This window comes from Chelmon rostratus, chromosome 6 (assembly GCF_017976325.1).
Source record: "Chelmon rostratus isolate fCheRos1 chromosome 6, fCheRos1.pri, whole genome shotgun sequence".
In the NCBI taxonomy this organism is placed as follows: domain Eukaryota; kingdom Metazoa; phylum Chordata; class Actinopteri; order Chaetodontiformes; family Chaetodontidae; genus Chelmon; species Chelmon rostratus.
In genome coordinates, this window is record NC_055663.1 from 13,322,913 (window position 1) to 13,348,084 (window position 25,172).

Sequence of the window (25,172 nt, forward strand, 5' to 3'; positions counted from 1 at the left end):
GTTCACTCCCCCTCTTTTCTCTTGTGTAGGTTTGAGTACAAGAGAGAGGGATTTGGGGATTATAGGGGAGCCTCACTTTTTTCTTTTCTTTTTCGTTGCTTCCTTCAGTACTTGTTGTTTCCATAGAGGGAAAAGTAGGGAAGTAGGGGGCCGCTAATCTGCGTGCATGTGCATGTGTGTACAAATGTGTGTGTATCCTAGGGTGTATGCGTGCCAGCCTGTGTTTATGCATGCTTGTGTGTGTGTGTGTGTGTGTGTGTTTTTCTTTCATCACTGAATGGATCTCAGGGAAAGACTTGAAGGAGACAGTCTATTCATTGAGGAAAACATCAAGGCTGTTTGGCATTACTGTGTGCCTGCCATCTTAGAAAAGCGAGAGGAAGAGAGGAAAGAGATAGAGAGGGGGAGAAATAAAAAGTGAGAGGGAGGAGGAGGACGGACAAGGTAGGAATCTGCACTCGGAAGCGCAAATCGATGCAAAACAGCTGTTAAATAGCTGCAAAGTGGAGCAGCTGCTTGGGAGACGAGGAGAGAGGGATGGGGGAGATGAAGGGATGAACGATGACGGAAGAGAGGGAGACAGGGAGACAGAGAGACAGACAGAGAGGCCCAGGGGACATGTTGAAATATTGGACTAAATGAAGCAGGCGAGTGAGCTTATAGCGTATGATGGCAGATGAATGTTTATGTATGTTTAGAACTTGACATGTCTTACAGTATGTGCAGTAAATAGCAGGTGGTGTATTTTCTCCTTATACAAGACATAATATGTGTGATGGAACATAAAATCACTGAGACACTGCTGATGCTATGCTATATGTTAGAAAGAGGGAATTTAAAAAGTAGAATAATAACTAACTTTCCTGTCAAATTAAAGTTACTCAAGGACTTAGCTTACAGTTTTAGTATTGAAGCCGCACTAATCACCCACTTTGCAGTTCCCCTCAGCTCCACGGGGCCTTTTAGGGTATTTCAGCTAATTCTTTGGGTTTTTACGGTCAGCAGCTTCACTGCTGGTCTCACAGCTCTCACCAGAGACGATCCCAGTCGCCGCAGGTAGCTGTTGAAAACGTGCAACTGAAGAGCCAGGCAGTTTTTTCCTCAAGAGTCGTTTGAGACCAAAAACAGAGCTAAGAGTAAATATTGAGTTGATAAGAGTTTCTGGTGCTCACTAGGTCACCAGAAACACACAATGAGTGCAAATGTTTCTCAGTTAGACTGAGTCAGAGTTCACCACAACAACTTGACGGGGTGGTAATATGTCAGTTACCTCAGCAGCAGCAGCAGTAGTACCAGTAGAGCAATGCTAGTAGTATTATTGTGATCAGTTAATTGAGGCTGTGCCGCTGCTCTGCACTGTGTGAGTGTGTGCAGCGGAGCAGCAGCAGCAGCAGCAGCAGGAGGAGCTGACTTGAACAGATCTGATTGTCTCCAGTGGACAGTAAACATGTCCAGGCTGAGAGGTATCAGCAGTCTGGGGCCACATCTTCCTTCTCTCCATCCCTCCATCTCTCCAGGGAGTGTCAGTGGAGCAGGTGCTCGCCCTCCTCCTCCTCCTCCCTCCTGCACCCTCCACTCTCACACCCCGCCTCTCTCTCTCTCTCTCTCTCTCTCTGTGTCCCTGAGGACAGTTAACGTGTTGTCCTTCTCCTTCCCTCATCGGTGTGTGTTGTGGTGGTATCGTGGAGATCACACAGCGGGCTTTATCGCTGCTCACAGAGCCGCTGTAGTTTGTGCGGTGAAGGATGCGCAGAAAGCGACGATTCTCTGCCCTTTGGTGAGACGGTAAGTTTTCTGTTGTTTCAGGACAAAACGTCTGTTTGCTTTTGTTGCTGCCCAGAGTGAACAATAAGGTCTTTCATATGTGCGTGTCGACCATCTTTAAGTTTACACGGGACTGAGTTGTTGAATTATCACTGAATTACTGGATATCGCTGAGTGGTGACTTTCTCTAATGACCTTATGGCTTTCTTTTAAAAACCCATGACATCCTCTTATTTTTACGGGCTTTAGATTACCTTGTCTGTAGTAGCCTGCTCAGCAGTGACGTTGTCTTCTTTGTGGTTATTTTATTTTTCTGTGTTATGGCAGCAGTTTCGTTTTGATGTGTGTGGGCAACTGAATCCTCACTTTGTGTCCTTTATCTTCATCTCTATCTTTGTCTTCTTCAGTGCAGGAAGTGAAAATGTATTTTCATTCGAGGTTATTTTTAGCTGAACTGCCGGAGACTATAAAACTGTGAAAGTGTGCAGTGTGTGATTGAATCAGTAGGCAGTATGTAATGAGACAAACTGGTTCAGCTTGACGGACAGTGTGAAGGCAGCAGGAGAAAGAGCTTCTGGTGACTAAGAAATTAGGCGTTATTAGCGTGCGGCACAGCGACTTTACAAGGCCAAAAGTAGCGTTGCTATGATAATTTAAGCACAGTAAAATCCAATTACTTATTTTTTTTCTATCGTTTACATTATATGTATTTATGTAAGAAACTTTTCGTGCTTTTATTTTGAAGTTAGAACCCCTCTTTTCCTGTCTAGTGCTGCTAACTGTGACTCTTGACGCAGCCCAGAAGGTGAGGCTGTTAATGGTGTTTGTGGTTCCTTGTTATGTTATCTTTCCTGTCAAACTTGTCGGTGATCAAACAGCGCTCCGGATAAACTTAACGGACAGGAAGACGAACGTGAAACACAGCGGTGTGTCACCCATCTCCTTCCTTGTGGTGGCTTGTCACAGCACCCAAGGGAGTTAGAGGAGTCGCTCTTTAATCCGGGACCTTTAACAGCGACTGTATTGTTTGGCTGAGATAGATGCGCTGGGCGCATTAGCAGCAGTCAAGCGGATCACGTCGCTTTTGTGTGTGTACACAGCCCGCAGGTGGAACACACACACACACAAACACGCACACACACACTCCATGCGCCATGTGCTGCTCCTGACCTGCCGTAGACCAGCTGCTCAGCAGGGGTTACTGAGTAAACCTCCAATCTCTTTAATTACCTCCATCTCATATAGATAAGCTCCAACACTCCATGGCTTCAGATTCAACTCAGAGTTTCTATTTATTTTAATTATACAGTTGCACATTCTGTTCATATTATACTACATTTGTTGGTAAACGAATTGTTAAAAGCAAAAAAAAAAAAAAAAAAATAGTCAGCACGATATTCCTGTAGAGCTTGTTCTTGGTAGGCTGCTCAGTGGTATGTATCTAATTACCTGATCCTACTTCATGATGCTTTTTTTCCTCCTGTGGTTTCAGTATCATTAGAGCTGAAACTTGTGTACAGTCGTCAACAGATCAACAGAAAATGAAGGCAACTGTTTTGATATTTTGTTAAACTTAAGGGCACACATCAGGCAAAAAGCATTTTCTAGTTCCAAACTGTCAAATATGAGGGTTTGCTGCTTCATATCTTTGTAAATTTAACTGTTAACAGATAAAATAAAACATATGTCACCTCATAACCGGGGAAAATGTGATACACATTTTTCTTTATTTTCTAATGTTCAGTACACCAATCAATTAATGGACTAATTTAGGAAATAATCCTTTTTTTGACAATGCAAGCAGCTTGAGTAAATGATCAAAGGGGCCATTTAGTAGCCGGGGGGGGGGGGTTCTTATCGCATGATCTTCGTCAGCAACACCCAGCTGCTGCAGCTGCTGGTGCAGTAGGTGCTATAACTGTCAATGCTTACATTCACATATCGGGTGTTTTATTTTAGAATTCTGTTCACCACGTACATGTGATTATGACTATTTAGAGTTTCACATACAGGTACATATTTCATTTTTTTTTCTATTTGTATGTTTGCAGATAAGTTGAGTGGATTGCAGCCAAACCAGTTTTCAATGTGTTTGCTATGCAATGACTGTAAAGCATCCACTGATCTGTAACGGACATCAATGTCACCACAAGGGCCACTTCAGTCCATCAGAAAATAAATTCCAAAGTAATCAGTAATAAAAATGATTGTTAGTTGCATCCTTTACTACAGTATCCTATTACTTAAATAGTCCCGTTCTGTCCTACATTGTGTGAGTCTGGCAGTTAGTTGTTATTTTCTTGTGGTGTTTTGAGTGTGATGTTCCAAAATGTATTCTGTATTATACTGAATTACAGAGTAATCTATACTGCACAGTCTTCCACACACCGAGAAAAGCAAGTGGTGGATGAGCACAAGGTGGTGACACAAAGCAAATGATTGTGTTACAGCTGTAACAGGCACATGCTTCAGTCACAAGAATCAACATCAGACACACAAGTCAGCAATACACACTGACACAGAGGACAGAGGTGATGGCAGGAGTCAGTCAACTGTCAAAGCTGCTTCTCCCATTGCTCCTCATCTGTGCAGTGATTATAAATGAGGAAATAATCCATAGAACCTCCAGACCTAAGTTTCTGGTCCAAACTTCACCAGAGTCATACTAACTTCATTGTTTGCAACAGTGCTAGTTGCTCTGCAGGTCGTCTCTCGCAGCACAGACTTCAGTTAGACTCTGCTTTACACGTATCCAGCAGCAGGCTGTCAGGCCAGTTTATGTGCATCTGCTAGTCTGTTGTGTCTTCATACACCTTTGTGCAACCAGAGTGTGTGTGCGTGTGTTCTCCCCCCTCGTGTTTGTTCAGATGGTTGAGGTCTAGCCACCGTGGTGTCGGCACCTGGTGAGCAGAGCCGGCCTCGGGCCAGAAGAGGAGGAACTGTGGCTGTCAACCGTCTGACACGACCCTGTGTATACACTCCCACCAACGCTGAACACACACACGCACACACACCCACACAAAATCCTGCGGGCAAGAGTCAGACGCAGCCAGGCGCCGAAACAAACTGAGACAGAGTGAGATTGGTTTGCCTCGGATTGTTTTATCTTTTTGCATCATCTCCGTATCAGAGAGGCGAGACTGAGCCACACGCTGCAGAAGAGATCGATGACACAGAGGGGAAAAACAGAACTGTAGCCGACGTGATGGGAGAGGCTGTCGAGTGAGTGGTAGGAGGCAGGAAAAGAGATAGCGAGGAGGAAATGACAAGGCAAAGAAACGATAACGCGGGCAGATAAAAGTGTAAGGCTTCCAAAAATGGCTGCTGTTTATATCTTCTCTCTGTATCTGACAGACAGCAACGAGATGCTTGTAGACGAGTACACTGATTAGAGAAAAGGAGAAGGGGTTGCTGAAAGAGCAAAAGTTCTCTGCAGCCGGGAGGCCTGAGTTCAAGGGAGGAGAGAGGAAAAGAGAAGAAGAGCTTTTCCAATGTAGCCGTCCTGTCCACATTTCTGCTCTAAGCTATGGCGCTGATAATTTATAGACCTTTCACTAACACCTGCACACTGTTATGATTGCACAGTAAACATGGCTCTGCTCTAGCGGACACACTGTTTAATATTGAACAGAGTAATGACAGCTGCACTTCCGATACTTTCTCCATTGTTTCTTTTCCTGCTGTGTGCTCATAATTCTCTGCTGCAGCGTGCCTTTGGATGTTGCTTCCTGGTTTCGTTTTTCTTTTTTTTTTTTTGTTGGAGGTGTTGGTTATTACAGTATGTGGTTTTTCTGCTCCATTTATCCCAGAACCATAAATGCATGCTGGCTGTTTGGTCCCTAGGGGTCACATGCATACCTTTTGTGACGCACAATGCCTGAATCCTGAGTCAGCTAATTGTGTATGTGCCGCTCTGTGCATGCATTTACACAGACGGCTTACATATATGTGTGTTTTGGTTGATGTCATTGTTCTGTCTTGTGTCATTTTTCTGACGTTTATGGTCATTTGCGTGCCTATTTCTGTGTCCGTGAGTGTGTGAGACGCTGGAGTAGGAGAGCGTGTTCGTTGTTTATGGATTGTAAGGAAGTGTTAAGTGTTTCTGTGCGAGCTGCAGAGTGACTGGAGCTAGTAAAGCCATTTAGCAGCCCCTGGAGTAACCCTGGAGACTGCTGTGTTGACGCCACTCTGACTGCTATTACAGACAAGTTTTAAGAGGCTGTAAAACATTTGGCTACTTTTCCTCTCCCTCGCTTTCTTTCTTTCTTTCCTTCCTTCTTTCTTTCTTTCTTTCTTTCTTTCTTTCTTTCTTTCTTGCTTTCTTTCTTTCTTTCTTTCTTTCTTTCTGTCTGTCTTTCTGTCTTTCTTTCTCCTTCCTCTCTCTCTCTGTCTGTGTGTGTGTGTGTTGTACTTGTTAGAGGACGTCTGCCAGCTATTGTAACAACAGTAGTTGTTCTTGCGATTAGTATCAGCAGTAGGAGTCCAAATAATAATGTCTTAAAACTTAAATAGAGCATATTTTGTGTTAAGGGAATGTGTGTGTGTGTGTGTGTGTGTGTGGTTGTGCGTGCGTGTGCGTGTGTGTGTGTGCGTGTGTGTGTGTGTGTGTGTGCGTGTGTGTGTGTGTGTGTGTGTGTGTGTACACGCTCATTATTGGTCACAAACGAGCATAGTCAATTTAATGTCTAAGTGTTAACACAGTAGCCAGCGCAGGAACACACACACTCAGACATGCCAATGTGATGAGGGTTAATGAGTAGGTAGTGTGTTACAACCTCTTCTTCCATCTTAATGACCCATCCCTGCTTACACACACACACACACACACACACACACACACACACACATAAATACTAAATACACACACAGACATTGTGCTTTTTAATGAGCTGACGGGGCAGACCAACCCCCCTCGCTATCCTTACAGTCCCCCTGTGTAGTGGGTGTTTGCCTGTTTGTGTGTGTGTGTGTGTGTTAGTGAGAGAGTGAAAGTGAAAGAGAGAGCTAGACACAGAAAAAGGTGTCAAAGACACAGGCCTCAACATGTCCTATATCACTGACATCAGAGTGTGATTGTGTATGAAGGTGTGTTTGCGTGTGGATGAATGGGGTCACACCTGGGTGTAACGTCTGTTTCTGGCCAAGCAGGGTGTAGTTTTATTATTAGTTTGTGGCGTTGGAATATTTCTAGCAAGGACAGGCTTTACAGCAGTGTCAGTTTGTCAACGACCGGTGGTCACTTAAATTTTGGTCCTGGGTAAAGATATGTTGAAAATGCAAAAGAATTGAAAGTGCAAAGAACTTTCGCACAGACATTAACGATTAGCAGAGGATGAATCATACTGGCCCCTGTTGTACTTTGAGATTAATGCAAACAAACTGGAGCTTGGTATGTGTAGCATGTTGCTATTGCACATTAGCATGCTAACAAGTTAAATGTTACATATTAATCATTGGTATGGTAATTGGAAGTTTTTTTAGCATGAGGTTGTCTACAGCTAGCTCAAAGCACAGCTGAGGCTGACAATGGAGAGCTGATCCTCTTTGGCTTATGTAAAACTAAATATTGCACCATGTTTCTTTTGTCGAAATTCAAGCGTTTAAGCAGCCAATGTACCAGCTGTACACAGTCACCGGCTGTAGCTGTTAGCTAGCTAACTTACACCCTGACCTTGTGTGAGTGAAGTGTGACTGTGTGTGTTAGTTTGACAGCTCAGAGTGATTTGAAAAGTTGGTACGTTTTGGATCAATAACAGTTCTCTCTGTTATTTTTCTCCAAGCTTTAATTGTTTTTCCTCTTGCCTCTGTTCGTTTATGGAGTCGTTGAGTCGTAGCTGTTGCTTGAGATTATTGCCAACATGCTAAATGCTGTTACAATGTTAATTTGTATGTATATTTGTAGTAATGTCAGTGTGTTAGCTTGTTTGTAACATGATAGCTGTAATCATGTAAGCATGCTAACACTAGCAGTGAAGTCTGCCGATATAAAGCCTCAGTCTGACATGTCCTATTATGCCCACCGTACAGAGGATGAACAGCTACATAGCCGTGCGCTGGCACCATCCTCAGCTCATACGTACACTTTCTTACCCCTGCAATGATGTGAATAGTAAAGTTGTCTCGCCTCTTGGGGATGCTAGCATGGCCTTTTAGTGGTATTTATTCATTCAGTCATCACCTCTAAAAAAAGATTCCTAAAGGGAGTTAAATGTCTTAATTTGTATATGGGACTGTTGTGTGATTCACTCTGCAGCCCCCTGCTGTCAGGGGCTAAGAGGTCAGAGGTGGAGGGTTAAAGGTCACTGTCAGAGACCTCCCCTCCCCCACCTCCCCCCTGTCCCCAAAGCAGACAGAGCTGACTAGCAGAGAGACAGAGTGATGGATGGAGAGTTAACACACACATAAACACAGACTCACACTCACACTCACACACACTCACACACACACTCACACACACACACACACTCACACACACACAGCTAAAACCACACATCCACCCTCCCAGTCATCACCATAAACCCTCCTCCTCCTTCTACTCTCAACCCCCTACCCCCCCTCCCAACCAACGCCACCACCACCCTCCACCCTCCCGAGAGTGCGAGCCAAAAGGAGGAGGGATGAAGAATGAAGAGAGAAAAGAAAACGACAGAGAGCACAGTTTGAGAGAGAGAGAAGGGACAGCTAAGGAGAGAAAATGGGAAGATAAAAAGAGTGACAGAGAAGGGAAAAGAGAGAAGGAGGAGGAGGTGGGATGGAGAGGGTGATAGATGGAGAGGGAGGGGAAGAAGGAGGAGGGGGGCGGTGGATGGAGAGGGGAAGGAGGAGGGGGGGCTAGTGGATAGAAAAGAGGTCACGTGACCACGTAGCAGCTGCAAGGCTGAGAGGGAGAGAGAGAAAGAGTCTCACAGAGGAGCAGAAAGACGACGAGCAGGAGGAGAACAGTGAGCGGGAGGGTGAGTGTGTCTGCTTGCATGTTTGAATTATGTGCACATGCATATGCTAGTATGTGTTTGTGAATGACACGGATAAATATCAGAGGAAATAGCCTGTGAGAAAAGATTTTAGAAGAAGGAAGAAAGAAAGCAAGAAGCAGAGAGGAGATTATGTGTGTTTGGCTTTTGTCAAATAAGCTCCAGTATGCTGATAGGCGAGAGAGAGAGGAGAGGGACGAAAGACGGGAAGGAAAGAGAGAGTGAGAACAGAGGAGGGAGGGAGAGAAAGAGTCGATAGAAACTGTCTTATCATCTCTCCCTTGACTGCTGGGCTCAGCAGAGACAGAGATACAGACGCGCGCACACACACACACACACACACACACACACACACACACACACACACACACACACACACACAGCCTGTTAGGATCTGAGCTTTTACTCTCTTCATGTTTCCCTTTCTGTCTGTCTCAATTTCAATTTGCTCTTTCGGCGTGACATGCAAATACATAAGTGTAGCCAAAGACATAAAGGAAAGCAGTGAAGAAAGAAAGGGAAAGACATTAGAAGTATACTAGAAACAGCTTATTTAAGACAAGAACAGGTAACATTAGAGACAAGCACACATCCTGTGGACCCTCTCGCGCACGTCAGAAGCTGCATGCATGTTAATTGTACACATTACACACATTAGACATGTCATTCAGAGCAGTTAGATGTCGGCTGACAGGTTATCTGTCTGTGTTGCTTTGTGGCAGCTTGTGAGAAATTGATGAGAGGAGGCTTTTCACCAGCCGGCAGGGTCATCACACCTGCAATCGCTTGTCTCAAAACTTTGATAATGTTGAACTCTGATGGTAAATTTTCCCAACGTGCAGAAGAAATGCACCGGTACGATCCTCTGAAGGTCCACGCGATTTCCCACAGCAACCTCAGTCGGTCTCCACTTCATGTTCACTTTACTTTAAGATTTGGCTCTTGTTCATTTTCCCTGCCTCACTCCCCCCTTCATATATCTCCTTCTCCCACTCTGTTTATCGCTCGACAGCTTCCTCCGCCTGTTTTTGCTCACGCGTGTGAAAGCTGGCCGGCAGAAGGTAGACATCTAATCTGTGAATGTAAGATTTATGATACTTTCAATGAACAAACTCTTGAGATCCCGCCGCCCTTTCATTCTTTCTTCAAAATCGTCCCCGTGATGAGCAGAACATCCAGTAATGGTGTTCGATGTGCACGTATGAATTTTTCATGAGTGTGTTTACTGCTTCGGCTGTTTGTTTGGTCTTCCTGTGGCATATGTGTGTGTGTATGCGTGTTTGAAAGGTGTGTGTGTGTGTGTTGTGGTGGTAATGAGGTCATTGCTGAAGCGGGCAGGGGGGCTGCTGGCTAATTCCAGCTGTAATTAACATTAGTGGGTCAGTAAGAGGGTAGAGGGTGAAGACAAAGGTTACTCTAAACACGTTTGCTCTAAGTATGTCCACTATTCAGTCGATCAATGGTGCTGCTAGTTATCTGTGTGTGTGTGTGTTTACTGAGTGTGTGTGTGTACATGCTTGCTTCTGCGCGAGGGTGTAAAACTGCAGTGATACTTAATAATGTTTGCGTGTAGACACTCCCGAGTTTCTTAAGATGTGTTGACTAGCTCCCTTGAGGAAATGGACATGTGTGCACTCATGTGTGTGATTTGCTATTAGGGTCACCGCTCTATTTGACACAGCTCTACTCCCTCCACTCTGTCTCTAGTGGAGCGGACCCACGCGTATGCGCTCACTATGATGTCCAGACACAAAGGCAGACACACACACACATGCACACACACACATACGCATGCACGCACGCACACACTTGTCCGTTCTGTTTCAGCACTGGTGTATGATGAGTTTCATTTGTTCAGAGATAGACGAGTTACCAACTGTGTTCAAAAACTGATGCAAAATGACTTTAAGCTAAATGTTCTTCTTTTTAGAGAGGTGGTAATCAAATTCCTCAGTTGGAAAAAGAATCACACACTTCTACTAACTGGATTGTCCAAGTTTTATTTAGAGATAACAAACTATAAACTTCACGGCAACGTTTCTCCGTATATCAAGGCTCCTCACGCATTTCTTTCCGCTCTTCTCCTCAGGTATGAACCATGAGTCCAATAAATCACCACCATTAGGAATGATCTCCACGGCAACTCGCACCACGGCTACTGTCAGTCCCCTCAGCCCACTAGCCAATGGGAACTCAGTTGCCCAATCTGCAAATTCTGGATTCGCTGCTGCCCTGCGTAAACTGGCCAAACAGGCTGAGGATCCCAGAGGTGAGCGGTGATTTAACCTCTTTATAACCCAGAGCGCCATCAGCTCCAGGCCCTGGAGATCTAACAAGGGCCTGAACACACATACACACGCGCGCACGCGCAGACACACACACACACAGGTATAGCAGACTCTTCTTTGTTGGTCACACCCAAAAATAACCTCCTCTCCTGCTGCTGTCAGGCTTGTTTATCATCCTTTAATGTATCTGCATGTTTTCATTGTTTCTGGCACCTCTACACCAAGAAACTGAGCTGCAGAAACAAAACAAAAGGAATAGTTTAACACTTAGGCTTATTTCTTTTTCTCGTGGAGGAAGAGGAATAAGCGTACGCCCATGTAAAACTGCAGTTTGACGCTTGTACACTTTGGTTTTTGTACAGATTAAACACACGTGCTATAACTTCCTGATCAGTGAGCAAGAGGTGCTGGCCCAACTAGCTGTTTCCAGTCTTGATGCTAAGCTAAGCCACAGACATATGAATGGTGTCAAACATCTCATCTAACTCTCCGCCAAAAAGCAAAGGAATACACTTCACAAAATGGCGAACTATTCCTTTAAAGTGTGAACGAGACATCGATGAAAAAACTGCGTACTGCAACACACTTTTCACAGACCAAAGTTGTGTTTTGTGGATTAATACGAAACGTTTTACTGCCTGGTAACTCTGAGGTTGTGTGTGTGTGTGTGTATGTGTGTGTGTGTGTGTGTGTCAGTGTGTGTGTGTGTGTCCTCACTCAGCTCATTGGTGTCCTAATGAAGGTGTTGAATAAGAGCTGACCTATTCTGACCTCTCCCTCTCTGCCTCTTCCTTCATTCGTTTCCATTCATCTCCTAATAATGAGAATCTAATTACAGTCAATTATAACAAGCTCTCTCTCTCTCTCTCCCTCCCTCTCTCCCTCGCTCTCTCTCTCCCTCTCTATCACCATCTCGTTTTCTCTCTCTCGCTCTCTCCCTGTGGCTCTTTCTCTACCTTTAGGCTCTCCATGAGCTCATTTGTTCCCACCTTCTCTCCATCTCATTATTATTTCCTCCTTCTTAGCATCTCTGAATGTGTTTGTGTTTCTGTGTGTGTCTGCTGATTGTGAGTGTTACACTAATGGAGTGAAAGCACACACATACTCTCTCTTTATCACATTTAACGCCGGCCCCTTCGCCGTGTCACACCCCAGCCTCTTTTTAACACCTTCATTTATGACATCCTTCTTTCCTTCAATCCATACTTGATTTTTGTCTTTTTTTCATCAGTGCAGCACACACACACACACACACTTTCATCTCATACCAATTTCCTCATCTTTTCTACCCTGTGTATCTTTTTACGCTTTTCTTTATTTCTGTCACATCTTGCCAGAATGCTTTTCATCAAAATGATTGAATCACTGTTTACTTCGTCGCAGGCCAGCACACTGACAGAAAAGTTAGTTTTTCTTTTACGTGTACCATCTGTATTATGTCACGGGGGGATTGTTTGATCCTGAAATCTTTTTAATCTGATGAGCCGTCTGATAGCTCCAGTTTATTGCTGCCTCTCCCGCTATCATCTCTCCCCGCCTCAGGTTCTGCTGTCAGCGGTGAGTCGTCTCCAGTCTCTTCCCCAGCCACCAGCCACAGCTCGCCGGTCACCACACCTAAGCGGGGCTCATTAGGGCCCCTCCTGGGCCAGACCAGGGCTCACGGTGTCCCCAGCACCCCTCCAGTAGTCACCATTGCCCCCACCAAGATCAGCAACGGCCTGTGGAGGGCCGACGGACGACAGGTGAGACACGGCGTTTGTCAAATCGTGAATGTTTGAGACATGTGCTGTTCTTGCTCTGTGTATCTGTACTTTTTGTTCCCTCGTCTTGCTGGTTTCTCCTTTCTCTCTCTGTCTCATGCTTTCTCTCAGCAGATGAGTCGCTTGTCTCTTTCTGTCTCATTTAAGCGTCCTGTTGCTGCTCCCTCCATTAAAGAAATAGTCCCAGTGCTTGTCAACATCAAACTGTCAAAACCAGCCATCCCTCCGTTTCTTTCTTTCCATCCCCCACACACTCTCTCTGTCTCTGTCTTGTCTCATTCTTTCATTTTCATGCTTTCACCCCTCTGCCTCACCCCCTCTTCCTCTCGCTAATCAGTCCATGTCTTTTTCAGCAACACATGAAGGGTTTGTAAAGAAACACTGGAGGCAGCAGAGACTGGCACCTATTGTGTTCAGCTTCCTGCAGTGTGTGTGTGTGTGTGTGTGTGTGTGTGTGTGTGTGTGTGTGTGCATATGTGTGTGTGTACTTGACCCCTCACCACAAAAGGCTTAGGATGTGAAGAAGGACCCGTGCGTGTGTTTGTGTGTGTGTGTGTGTCTGTGGATGTGTTTGCTTGTGGGTGTGTGAGTGGATTTAAGGTGGGGTGAGGAACCAGGCCCCTCACACAATGCAGGGGTTAGCCCCCACGGTAGCCACTTCCCCCTGGATCAGAGCTGCCTTTCTCCCCCTTCACAAAGACCACTCTGTGGCTCTGCCTGCCCGGGGCTCCCATTCAGACATTCAGAGAGAGAGAAGGAGGGAGGGAGGCAGGAAAATAGAGAATAGGATGTTAAGAAATGAGGGGCGGCAGAGTAAGAATGAGCAGGAGAGCGACAGAGAGAGGTTTCTATAGTGTTTCCTAGATTCAGTATTTGTCCTTACTGTGTGGAGCTTGTCCTAGAACAGAGAAAGACAGATAGGATGATTTAAGCAAAAGAAACTGACTGTTTGTGTGTGTTTAGTGCTGCATCTGTGAAGGCCGTTGGCTGTCTGCAGGATCAGAGGTCAAGGAATGTGATGGCTGCTCTCCAGACCCTTCCTGTGTCTCCCCTCCTCATTTTAAACCAGTGGAGATTACTGAATGATGGAGAGAGAGAGATAATTCATCGCTGGTTTGAATCTGCTTTCCATGAGTGACACATTCAAAACTATTCAAACATATTCAAAGCACAGATATTTCACTGCAAGGCAAGTGTTGTACAGAACTAAGGTAGCAGATCGGGTGTTGCTGGGAGAGGTCATTTGGTTGTGGTTTACCCGTGGTCTGTCTGACCTCTGTTGCTGTAGCAACAAGATTTGTCACATCATAGTGGAAATGTATGTCTCTTTCTCAGTAACGCACTGTCATCAGAGATTTCCTGCCAGCTAAGACTTTTTCCATTATGTTGTCAAAACTATGTTACAATTAAAGGTATAATACGCAGGATTTTACTAAAAAACTGTGTCCATACACTGCAAAAACACAGCTCTAAAAAGCAAGAAAAAAAGTTGTAAAATGGGGTAAATTTTACTTGAAATAAGAAAAATTATCCGCCAACAGAACAGGAAAAATTTCACATACAAAGATTTTTAAAACAGGTCCGACAGGCAGTCAGACTCTAAACAAGTACATTTGTCTGTCTTTGACCAAGACGTTTTGTACTTGTCAGTGTTGATCAAACAGCTTTGTAATTCTGGAAATTCTAGTTTCAAGTGTCAAGTTACCCAGAACCAGTAATTAAATCTCAGTAAGCAGTTATAATGTCTTATTGAGATAATTAAGGACAAAAAAAGCTTGGAACAAGTGAAATGCTTTCACATGAAAAGTGCCTGTTTAATCCCTCTCAATCATCACTTGTAGAACCCTGTAGAAGTATGCAATGGTGTATTTATCTACAGAGACCCTGCCTTCTGGGTGTGCATCCCATCGGCAGCCAGCCAACAACAGCCCGCAGATGAGGTTGAGACTTTATGAAAAGGTAACGACTAGATGCCAGACCAACAAACACACATCTAAGAGGAAGCTACAAGAATGGCAGACGCAGCGCCAAAAACTGTTTGTTTATAAATGGTACTTGCAGTTCCTGCATAGGATGGTGCCCAGAGGAGGAATCCTAATGACTTTGGTACTCTGACTTTTCATTTGGCGCCATCAAATTTTGCCCCAGTATACCTGCGAAGATATCATCAGTCTCAGCTGTTTAGTGCTAATCAGCAAATGCTAACATGCTGAACTATGATTCTGAACATTATACCTGCTAAACATCAGCATGTTGTCATTGTCAGTGTGAGCCTGTTAGCATTCTGGCATTAAAGTGTACAGTAGCTCAAAGTAGCCCCACATGGCCTGTGAAGCCTCTTGGTCTTGTTTTACATAATCTTTTGGCATTTTGTTTGGAGAGTGAGCACAATGACACATGACATATTAAGCAAACTTGGACTGATCCAAGTCCCAGAACGCAGTCACATGGTTTTCATCCTTGCCAACTGTGTCACTGTTTACTGTAAATTTTCGTGCAAGTTGGGCACACATCCTTTTGTAATTTGGAGCTTTGGTTTTTCCATGACTGCTTTTGTCGATTTGAAGGTTGGAATTTTACTTTAATCAATCAAGGACCAAATGCAACTTTGTGGTGACGAGTCCTCTGAGTGGGAAGCTCTTAGACAGGGAGACAGTGAGCGATGAAGGGGAGAGCAGTCGGCCAGATATTAGGATCATCTTTCCTCTTTGATCTTGACCTGTTATGACATATCAGACCCACTTTTCCACTCCACTGAGCCTCTGGGTGCAGCTCAGGGGAGGTGGCGGGGGGGTATACGGGAACCATTTTCCTGAACTTTTTTCTGCTCAGTTTCAATCTAGCACACGCTCAGAGCCCAGGGATATACATAGTAATGTCTGCTCTCACACCGTCTGCTTGTCTCCCTGTCAGGTAGAGCCGAGTGTTCAAGGACTTGGTAGGGAGCGGGTGGGTGCTGAGAACACCCAGCCACAGCAGGATAAGAGGACTCCGCCCACCCCGTCGCCTCACCCCCTGGCTCACCCCTTTGGCCTCACCCCCAGCTCCGTCATGCAGGACCCCAGAATACAGAGCCTTAGGTAAGTGCAACACACACACCCACAGCTGGACTGCAATTGTTTGTACAAGAGAAGACTTTTTGATCATAACCTCTAAAAATCTTCATACAGAACCCACTTGATGCAGCATTGTTAGATTAATGCTTTGTGCACTCCTCGTGCAGTTTGCCTGGGCAGATGCACCCCGTGGTTCCCTCGGGTGCCGTCCCAGAGGAGTACCTGAGAGCGCTCCGGCCCTTCGCCACATCAGATGACCTCCGACTGACTTCTCTACCCCTGAGTCTGGACCCTGCTGCTGCTGCCCACGCTGCAGCTGCTGCTGCTTACTATCATCCTGCCTACCTGCACCACCCGCTGTCCTTACCCAGGTAACAACACCACCTTAAACTCTCGGTCATTAACCTTTCAAACTCATGTTGTTTAGACACCCACATAATTCTTGTTTGAATTCGAATTAAGTTTGATTGGGAGGTGCAGCTGTGAAAAATGACAACGCCTTACAATACATGTGATGTTAAACAGCATGGAACTATTTTATCCAACCAAAGTTTTTAAGGGGAAATGTAAGGGGAAATGTAAGGGGAACGTTGGGAACGTTAGGGTACAAATGCTGAACAATGCGGTTCTGTGCATTGACTGAGGCAACACTACCAGTTATAAGCAAGCCATCTTTTCCACACTTGCACATACAGTCTGACTGGTTTGCTTCTGTCCGTCCGTCTGTCTGTCACAGGATGGAGGAGTCTCTATGTCTTTCTGCGTTGCGGTCGCAGTTCTACTCTGTGCCTGCAGGGGGTGCCTTTCCTCCTCTACACCCATCTGCCCTCCACTTGCACCTGCCTGGAGGCCGCTACCCTGGAGAACTAAACCACACAGCGCTGGCTGAGAGGTAACACACACACACACCCCCACACTTTCTTTTTTCCTTTCTTCTTTTCTTTCCTTTCCTTTCCTTTCCTTTCCTTTTCTTTATTCTTTTAGTTATTTCCTTCCTTGTTTCTTTCATTCTTTCTCTCTCTCTCTCTCTGTCTCTCTCTCTCTCTCTCTCTCTCTCTCTCTCTCTCTCCTCTGTCTGCAGGGCTGTGTAATCTCTCTCTGCAGGGTAGGCACAGGTTGCTGAGTGTGTGATATTTTTAGCATACACCCCACAGTGCCTCCTATACACTCATCACACACACTGCCCTTCACACACACACACACACACACTGCACACCCATACACATGCATATGCAAGCCAGTTCACACACAAAATCTCACACACACGCACAAAAGGAAGTCTTTCCTTACTCGCTCTCTTTCTTTCTCTCCATTTTCTTCCAGTACTTTGAGCTCCTCTCTCAGTTTCACAATACACATTGTTTCCCTGTGGCATAATACACAGGGGAAATGTTTGTGTTTGAAATGGATGGTATTTATCGTCTGGTTCTGTAATGGCTCCAGCATATCCTGTAGGTTTTTTTCTGTGATATTGATCGCTGGCGAATGTGGTCTGTTTTGTGTGTGTTTGTGCGTGCGTGCGTCCTTTTCCTGTGGATACCTATTAAGTGTTCATCTGCTCTTGCTCAGTCATGCTGTGTATGGATTATTTTCCTCATGGTAAGTGGAGAGTGTGCGTGTGCATACTTGTGTGTGTTTCTGCGCGCGTGTGTGTGTGTGTTTGAGCAGAAATGTTTGTGTGAGGTTCACCAGTGTGTGGTTAATATCTCCCTCATGTTGGGTGTTGCATCTCTCACCTTCTCCCCCTGTGTGTGTGTGTGTGTGTGTGTGTGTGTTATGTGTGTGTGTGTGTGCGTGCGTGCGTGCGTGCATGTGTGTGTGTGCGCATACTTGTCAACCTCCCCCACAGGCTACAGATGGAGAATGAGCTCCGCCAGCAAGAGAGACAGCAAGAGCGTGAACGAGAGAAAGAAAGGGAGCGCGAGGCAGGGCTGGAACGAGAGCGGGAGAGAGAGAGGGAGAGAGAGAGGGAGGAGGAGAGGGGGAGAGAGCGGGAGAGAGAGCTGGACAGACAGAAGGAGAGGCAGAGGGAGCGACAGCAGCAGATGGTCAGAGCGGCGGAGAGCCACTACCTGGCTGAGCTGCAGGCTCGGAGGGCACCACCAGAGGACAGGGCCAGGCCAGGGGAGAGGCTGACCCCGAACAGACTGGGTACCTACACACGCACACACGGTCACTCATGTGTGCGTGCACACGTGCAGGCACAAACACGACCGGATACCCAGACTGCTTGCACTGGCAGTCTGTGTGTTGCAACAAGGATGAAGCACATTTTAAGTTTATTCAGTAAATCAATAAAAAAAGAACAAACAATATAGTGTGGGGAGACTCTGCTAGCGGAGGCCTTGACCACACGCATTTGTATATTCAGCAAAACAAACATTTTCCTGTTCGGCCCTCTCGTTCACACACAGTTTAGGTCACTCTAACACAAGAAGGCCTTCTTAGGTGTAGAATCTCCAGTTTCGGCATATCCGTGTGTGCATGTAAAACTGATGAGTTTAGGAAACAATAATGTCATCACCTCAGTTCAAGCATGCTCATTGCTGCCTTGTGTAATGAGCACGCATCTCAACCAACACCAATGAACTGCTGGTTAGTTTACGTTTGGTTAGCACTGCTAGGCTAGGTGCCAGAAACGTGTTAAATAAATACAAATAAACAATTAGCTACTGGTGTTTGTGTTTTTAAGTTACAACCACCAAAGGTCAAAGGCCTACTGGCCCAGCATGCTTGTTTCAGTGTTTGACTGTTGGGAAATTTAAACTTTTAATCTCAGTTTTTTCCTCCTTCTACTTTTATACCCGAAACATGGCACAGCCCAGTCTGTTGGGTTTCATGTATTATAAATAAATATACAAAGTGTATGGATTGAAATTTATTAAAATGCTATTTTTAAATAACCTACAAGACACAGCATGCACATTTGAAAAAAAACTTTTATTGGTAATCCATCATCCTGTCAAAAGTGTAAGATGCTGAATGATGTCTGAATAAATCTTGTAATATTAAAAAAGTTGAAGATGTGTTGCTGTTCGACTTAATAATTCATGGTTTCCAAACTTCTCCAGATAAACCCAAGGACTCAGAGCACCCAGGGTTCCCAGCACCCAAAGCTCTGTCCCTGCAGCCTGGCCTTCACTCCTCCAGGGGGTCTATCCCACACCCAGTGCCCAGCCTGGTGCCGTCTCACCTGGGGAAGCACCATGCTGCTGCTGCTGCAGCTGCGGGGGGGATCCATGGAGCTCTGGCAGCTGCCATGATGACACAAAGGGCAAGCGAGGCGGCATGGTTAACACGGCAGCGAGGGCAAGGACAGGAGAGGGAGGGTCTGCCGGAGATGGGCCTCAGGTCACCTGGGAAAGGAGTGGAGCCGAGGAGAGACAGCCACAGGTGAAGACGCCTAAACAATTAGCCTTGGAAAACGATTTATCCTCCTGCAGTGTCACTCAGTGTGGTGAGACTTTGACTCTAAATGCAATGTTTTGTTTTTTATTTACTGAAACAGAACCAATTCAGTCCATCACAACCCAGGAAGCAAAGATGTACCTCCCTGCCTCGGTGCTCCACCTCCCCTTATCTCCCCCAAAGGTCCCCATCATCCCCCTGCGCCTCCGACTGCACTCTGGAACCCAGCAGCCCTCGTTGACACCGCTGCAGACTCCCGCAGAAAACTCCACCCTCCTACGCCACCAAGTCGGCCACCTCCAGGACTGACCAGAGCCGACAGACCCCCGCTGAGTTGGGGGGAGAAGCTGGAAGACGCAGGCAGGAGGAGGCCAGAGGGCACAGAGAGGTACGCCTCACTGAGGGGAGCTAGTTTACAAGAGGCAAGCTGCTGGAACAAGGCAGAGCAAGACAGAGCCATCCAGGGCCTCTACCACCGGCATCACATCAACAACCTCCACCAGAGGTCCTGCGTGCCTCCTGACCTTGGGAGGCAGTGCCAGGCAGCCTCCCCGTCTCCGGTGAGGGAGCGGCAGAGTCAGCTGCCCGACAGCATGCTGGTGTATGACGAAGTTCTCCAACAGCACCGCAGGCTGCTCAGCAAACTCGACCTGGAGGAGAAGAGGAGGAGGGAGGCCAGAGAGGGAGGTGAGCAGGGCAGTGAAAAGAGAGGGGATTTATGAGCAGGAGGGGAAGTGGCCGGCAGAAGAGATGACGACAGGGAATGGTTGCTAGTGCCATTAATATTAACCCGAAGGCTTATAATTTCTTTGTGATGAAAGATAATTTCTCTCTTGTCCTCCTCTTTCCAGGTTATTATTATGACCTGGATGAGTCATATGATGAGAGTGACGAGGAGGAGGTGAAAGCCCACTTGAGGAGAGTGACAGAACAGCCTCCACTCAAACTGGACACGTCCTCCGAGGTGCACGAACATACACACATGTCATATATACACACAAGGTTTGAAAATGTTTGTTAGAGCGATATTAAACCGCCCAAATCTCTCTCTCCACAGAAGGTGGAATTTCTGCGTGTGTGTGGTCTGACCACACTGGCCCATCGTGATGAGCTTCTGGCAAGGAAGAGGAGGAAGAGGAGGAGGATGATGAGAGAGCGCAGCCTCTCTCCGCCAGCTGTGCGGGGCAAGAGAAAAGCCCCTTCACCTTCAACACCTACAACTCCCTTAACTACCCCGTACTCTGCCGAGCAGATGGACAGCACCCCCGAACTGGAGGAGAAGAAGGACTTCCTCCTTATGTTCAACCTCTCCCATGTCAGCCCACAGCAGAGGAGAGGTAACAACCTGTTTAATATCCACACACACATCCTCTGTGCTACTCGGCTCTCTTCACAGTTGTTCTGGTGATTCCGTGTGGAAAAATACATCATGCAGTTTCTCTCTTTGTTTTATTATTTACCGAGGCTGTAGGAGGGGTGAGAAGAAAATAAAGTTAGGGTGCATCTGGAGAGGAGGTTGTGGCAGAATTTTCTACTTTCTCCAGCAAGGGTGTATTTGAATCTATGGCTTGTCAAAATATACGATCAGTTAAAAATGTATGAATGCTTTTCGAAACTTGTTCCACTAGTGTATTTTTAATGTAGATAGATAGATAGATAGATAGATAGATAGATAGATAGATAGATAGATATATTTGCCTTCTAATTTTCTTTATTTTACCAATTCATTAAAAAAAATCTGATGGAAAGAACATAAACAATACAAAAATTCTTTCTTCTTACAAAAATGCTGCTTATTAGCATGCATATTAGTAGCATTTTGGCTTTTTATTAGTCATTATAAAGCCCTTGCCTTATTATGTGGGTTAGGATTATGGAGGATTAGGTTATTAATGTCGTAATTCATGAAGAATAACTTCCTAACTCGTATCAATAAGTAGTAATTAGGAGGTTATTGATTATTGATTATTAGTTAATGGCTGAATAGTTGTAGAATATGGTCATGCAGAATAAGACATTAATAAGTGCTTTATAATGGCTAATAAATGGCCACTACAATGCAAGCTAATAAGAAACTCATTAATGGTGAATATGTGTATGTTAATTTTCTGTTACCAGACACATTTTCTGATCTGTCAACATCGCAAGACAACCTAGTTCACAGTAAACAGCGATAATCAGCTTCTGGATGAATAGAGACATAAAATCTATGTGAATATTTTTATGAGCCAATCTGCTCCTCTTAAAAAACTTGATATTTGTTTGTAGAAAAGGTGGTAGAAACTGAAAATGATGAGCCTGCATTAAACTTTAATTTCTGTGGCTATAGCCTGTGATGGTGCACTGAGCATTACCTCGCGTCACCTATTTGCTGACCTTTTTCCGTCAGTTCCTCGCACAAGTCAATATTTTAAGTCCTTTTTTCAAATATGAATGACAGGTGTTCTCATTCTGTCTTTTTCTCTGTAGATAAGGAGAGGACAGAGGAGCTGCTGAGGGCCATTCAGAGGAAGACTGTGACGTTAGACACACTCAGATATAATCCTTTACCTCCATGTAGCAGTCCTCCTGCTCCCTCAACTGGTGAGACACACGAACGCACACACACACACGCACACACACACACATTTATATGCATGTTTAAAGTTGCAAAAACTCTCTCTAAGACGCTGTACCAATTTATTTTTAGGTGACTCCTCATCAGCCCCTCTGCCTTGTCAATCAAACGGACATCTGTATCCAGACTCTCCCAGCCCCTCCCCTCCCTACCTACACAAACCTAAGCATCTCCTCCATAACGACACGATCAAACCCTCCATGGACATCCACGTGGCTCGCATCCCTCCACCCGTGGCCCTTCATCATGAACAGGCTGAATTCATGGAGGCTCAACCGAACAGGAAGCTCCAGGGCCTCCAGAACGACATTGTTGCTTCTCCCCAGAAAAAGGAGCCCAGCCCCGTGCAGAATGGACGGAATCGGCCCTTGGAGAGGTTCACACCTGAGGCCTTTGCTCAGTACTTCCACCAGGCCGTGCTGCAGTCCACACACAACACACTGCAGAACAAAGGTTAGACACTCGCTCCCATAGGTGCATGACCATTAGGCTTGACCATGGATTTTAAAATGACAATATTCTGCCACCTAGTGGTGTTAAAATGAAATATCATAGCTGTTAAAATCATTGCCTTTTTGTCTCACTCTTCTCTTCTAAGGAGTCTCAAATTGCGTCCCTGAGGTGGGCATGAAGGCCGACCGCTCGTTGCCTCACAGCATCTCTCAGCTGAAAAGTTCAAGTCTTAACCATGCCCCTCAGCACACACACATCAACGGACATCACTTCCATCTCCCTGCAGCCAGCAGGGAGACCCCAGGAGCACAGGAAAACCTGTCCGATGAGGACGAGGAGGAGTCTGGTCAGGAGGAGGAGGATGAGGAGGAGGAGATGGAAGAAGCTCCAAAGAAGTGGCAGGGTATTGAAGCTATATTTGAGGCCTACCAGGAATATGTGGATGGTGAGTCAGTGTAAAGTTTTATGTATGTAGCCCAAAACTATGACTGTGTTTAACAGTTAAAAGCCAGATAACAATATATCAGCCAATGCTTGTTTTTAACACAACAGAAACATTTCTAGAATCCCTTAAATGTGGTTATTAAAGAATTGTGATGTACTGAGCAGGACAATTTACAGTTTGACAAATACATTTTAAAGGGAAAACTTTAAAATATTTTTGTTGGAGGGACGGATTTGACCCATGGACTGTTTGCTGGGCTCCACCATTTCCTCAGGTCATTTGTGTGAAACAGGTATTATAATGGATATCATTTCCCCTTATCTGTGGTTTCTGTGTGTTTCTCTCAGAATGGAGTATAGAGAGGCAGGTTCTTCACAGTCAGTGTAAAAGACTTGAAGCACAGAATTACAACCTGACCAGAACTGCAGAGCAGCTCTCGCTCACTATGGGGGTAAGTATCTGAGACCACGCCTTCATGCCTGCTTCTTTGTGACTTGCAGAGTTGTACACTTTTAATCCTTTAATGTGTTCCCATTTGCCGTTTGCACTTTCTGTAATGAGAGTCGTGTCCATCCTTCAATTTCTCAGGAGCTGGTGAGTCAGAGGCAGAAAGTGAGAGAGGAGAGGGAGAGGCTGCAGGCCCAGCTGGAGCACTTCAGGAGGTGTTTGACACTACCTAACATTCACTGGGGCAGGGGACAAGTCAATGGCCACACACCGAGGTGACCTCTGACACCAACTCTCTGACAGATTCGCCTCTGACAGCGAAGGAACAGTAAGAAGAACAAGACGGGCTGGAGCCAGACCACTCTCTGCACTTGAAGCACTTGAAGAGCCAATCCTTGTCTTGCTATGCTTCTGGACAGTCAGTGATGATACCTGACTGGGTCCAGAGTTTCTGATTACCTGTCATGTTTGCCATGGTAACTGTAAACCATGCTGACCATATAGTCTGGGCATTCACACTCTCTCATTCTGCCCATGGATTGTAACAACACTGTGTAGGTGAAACAGCATCGTCGTCACAGTACTGCTAACTACTCCCACTACTAGTCCCCAAGACAGCTTTAAGGACTTTCCACCATTTAGCTCATATCATAGCATCTGTTGCATAAACTGTATTGATGCACGTTAATGAGATGTATCACTTGGCACAAATCTGTAGCCTCTTTGGACAGCAATGAGAAGAGACTTAAAAGGACAGTTCATCCCAAAATCGAAGATACCTTTTTTGCTGGAAAGACACATTGCATTTTTTTGCGCCATCTAAATCCATTAAATCTAAGAGGAGGCCCACATCTCCACAACTCGGGAACTCACGCCAGAACAATCTAGATCAGGCATCTCAAACCGGTTCCATAAAGGGCCGCGTGGCTGCAAGTTTTCATTCCAACCAAGGAGGAGCACACCAGGCTGGAATCAATTAATCAGCTGATCTCAGTCTTCAGCTGACAACTAAGTGATCCCTTGATGTTGTTTGGTTGGCCTGATGTGCTCCTCCTGGGTTGGAATGAAAACCTGCAGCCATGCGGCCCTTTATGGAACCGGTTTGAGATGCCTGATCTAGATGGATAAAGAGCACCACAGCTAAGAGGAAAAACATTTTGATTTGGGGTGAACTGTCCCTATAAAGCGTGCAGTGGTCACTTGGTTAATACTCAAAGAATGAAAATCGAGTAAAGGAATCAAAGCACACCTCAGGCCTTAAACTTGAAAGGATGCACTTGAAATGGAATTAGAGGAAATACTTGACCCGCCCTCTGTGTGGTATGATGTTGTACTGTCTACTGAGCGCCGTATCTGACAAATGACATAGTTCGTGTGCTGGTAAATATTCTGCAGAGGATAGGAATCATCGAAAAGATATTATCTATTTAACTGCAAATGGGATCGGTGAAGTTTTTTGAGGTTTAATACATTTTCCATTGGTAAAGTCACTTGCGATAGACGAAGAATTTTGTATGTTTTATTGTCTTTACCATTTCTTGTGGGAAGCCATATGTTTTGTTTCAATTGCTGCTGGTCAGAATAAAAATGTTTAGAAAATGGAGGATGTTAGGACAGTTGTATTTGAAAAATGTGATGTCAAAAATGTTTGGGGGGGTTGGCAAAGATGCACTGGGGGTGGATGAGGACACGGCAAGTATCAGTCTTTCTCACATTATCAAGTTGTCATGACGATAGATGAGATGGTTTAACCCAGAGTCTGTCTCCTGAGGCCTCCACATGCCTATATTGACAAAACTTGAAGAGAATAAAAGTTGTGATCTTTTTTAAAAAAGGCCTTTTGCTACATTCTACTTGTGTTCTTAGATAATTGGCATCACTGTAACCACAGTACTTTAGACATAATGCCCAACCTTACAAATGTTTTCACCTATCTGAAGGTGATTTATTGTGGCATTATTTT

At 45.3% G+C, this 25,172-nt stretch overlaps 1 protein-coding gene across 4 annotated transcripts; it reads left to right on the forward strand.

Moving 5' to 3' along the window:
- Positions 1-1,637: 1,637 nt before the first annotated feature.
- Positions 1,638-24,217, forward strand: LOC121607806 (genetic suppressor element 1-like). 4 transcript variants are annotated; one of them, XM_041938783.1, is made up of 17 exons: positions 8,687-8,717; positions 9,748-9,817; positions 10,825-11,004; positions 12,566-12,765; positions 15,697-15,863; positions 16,007-16,210; positions 16,576-16,731; positions 17,689-17,990; positions 18,911-19,232; positions 19,348-19,934; positions 20,099-20,211; positions 20,305-20,584; positions 21,717-21,830; positions 21,937-22,317; positions 22,463-22,762; positions 23,110-23,213; positions 23,351-24,217. In XM_041938783.1, exons 3-17 carry the CDS (start codon positions 10,827-10,829, stop codon positions 23,486-23,488), a joined length of 3,546 nt encoding a protein of 1,181 aa, XP_041794717.1. In that variant the 5' UTR covers positions 8,687-8,717; positions 9,748-9,817; positions 10,825-10,826; the 3' UTR covers positions 23,489-24,217. The 4 variants fall into 4 exon arrangements, with proteins under 4 accessions (XP_041794716.1, XP_041794719.1, XP_041794718.1 ...); XM_041938782.1 differs by lacking the exons at positions 8,687-8,717; positions 9,748-9,817 and adding an exon at positions 1,638-1,785 and having other exon boundaries at positions 23,351-24,216; XM_041938785.1 differs by lacking the exons at positions 8,687-8,717; positions 9,748-9,817 and adding an exon at positions 4,893-4,986.
- The last annotated feature ends 955 nt before the right edge of the window (positions 24,218-25,172 follow it).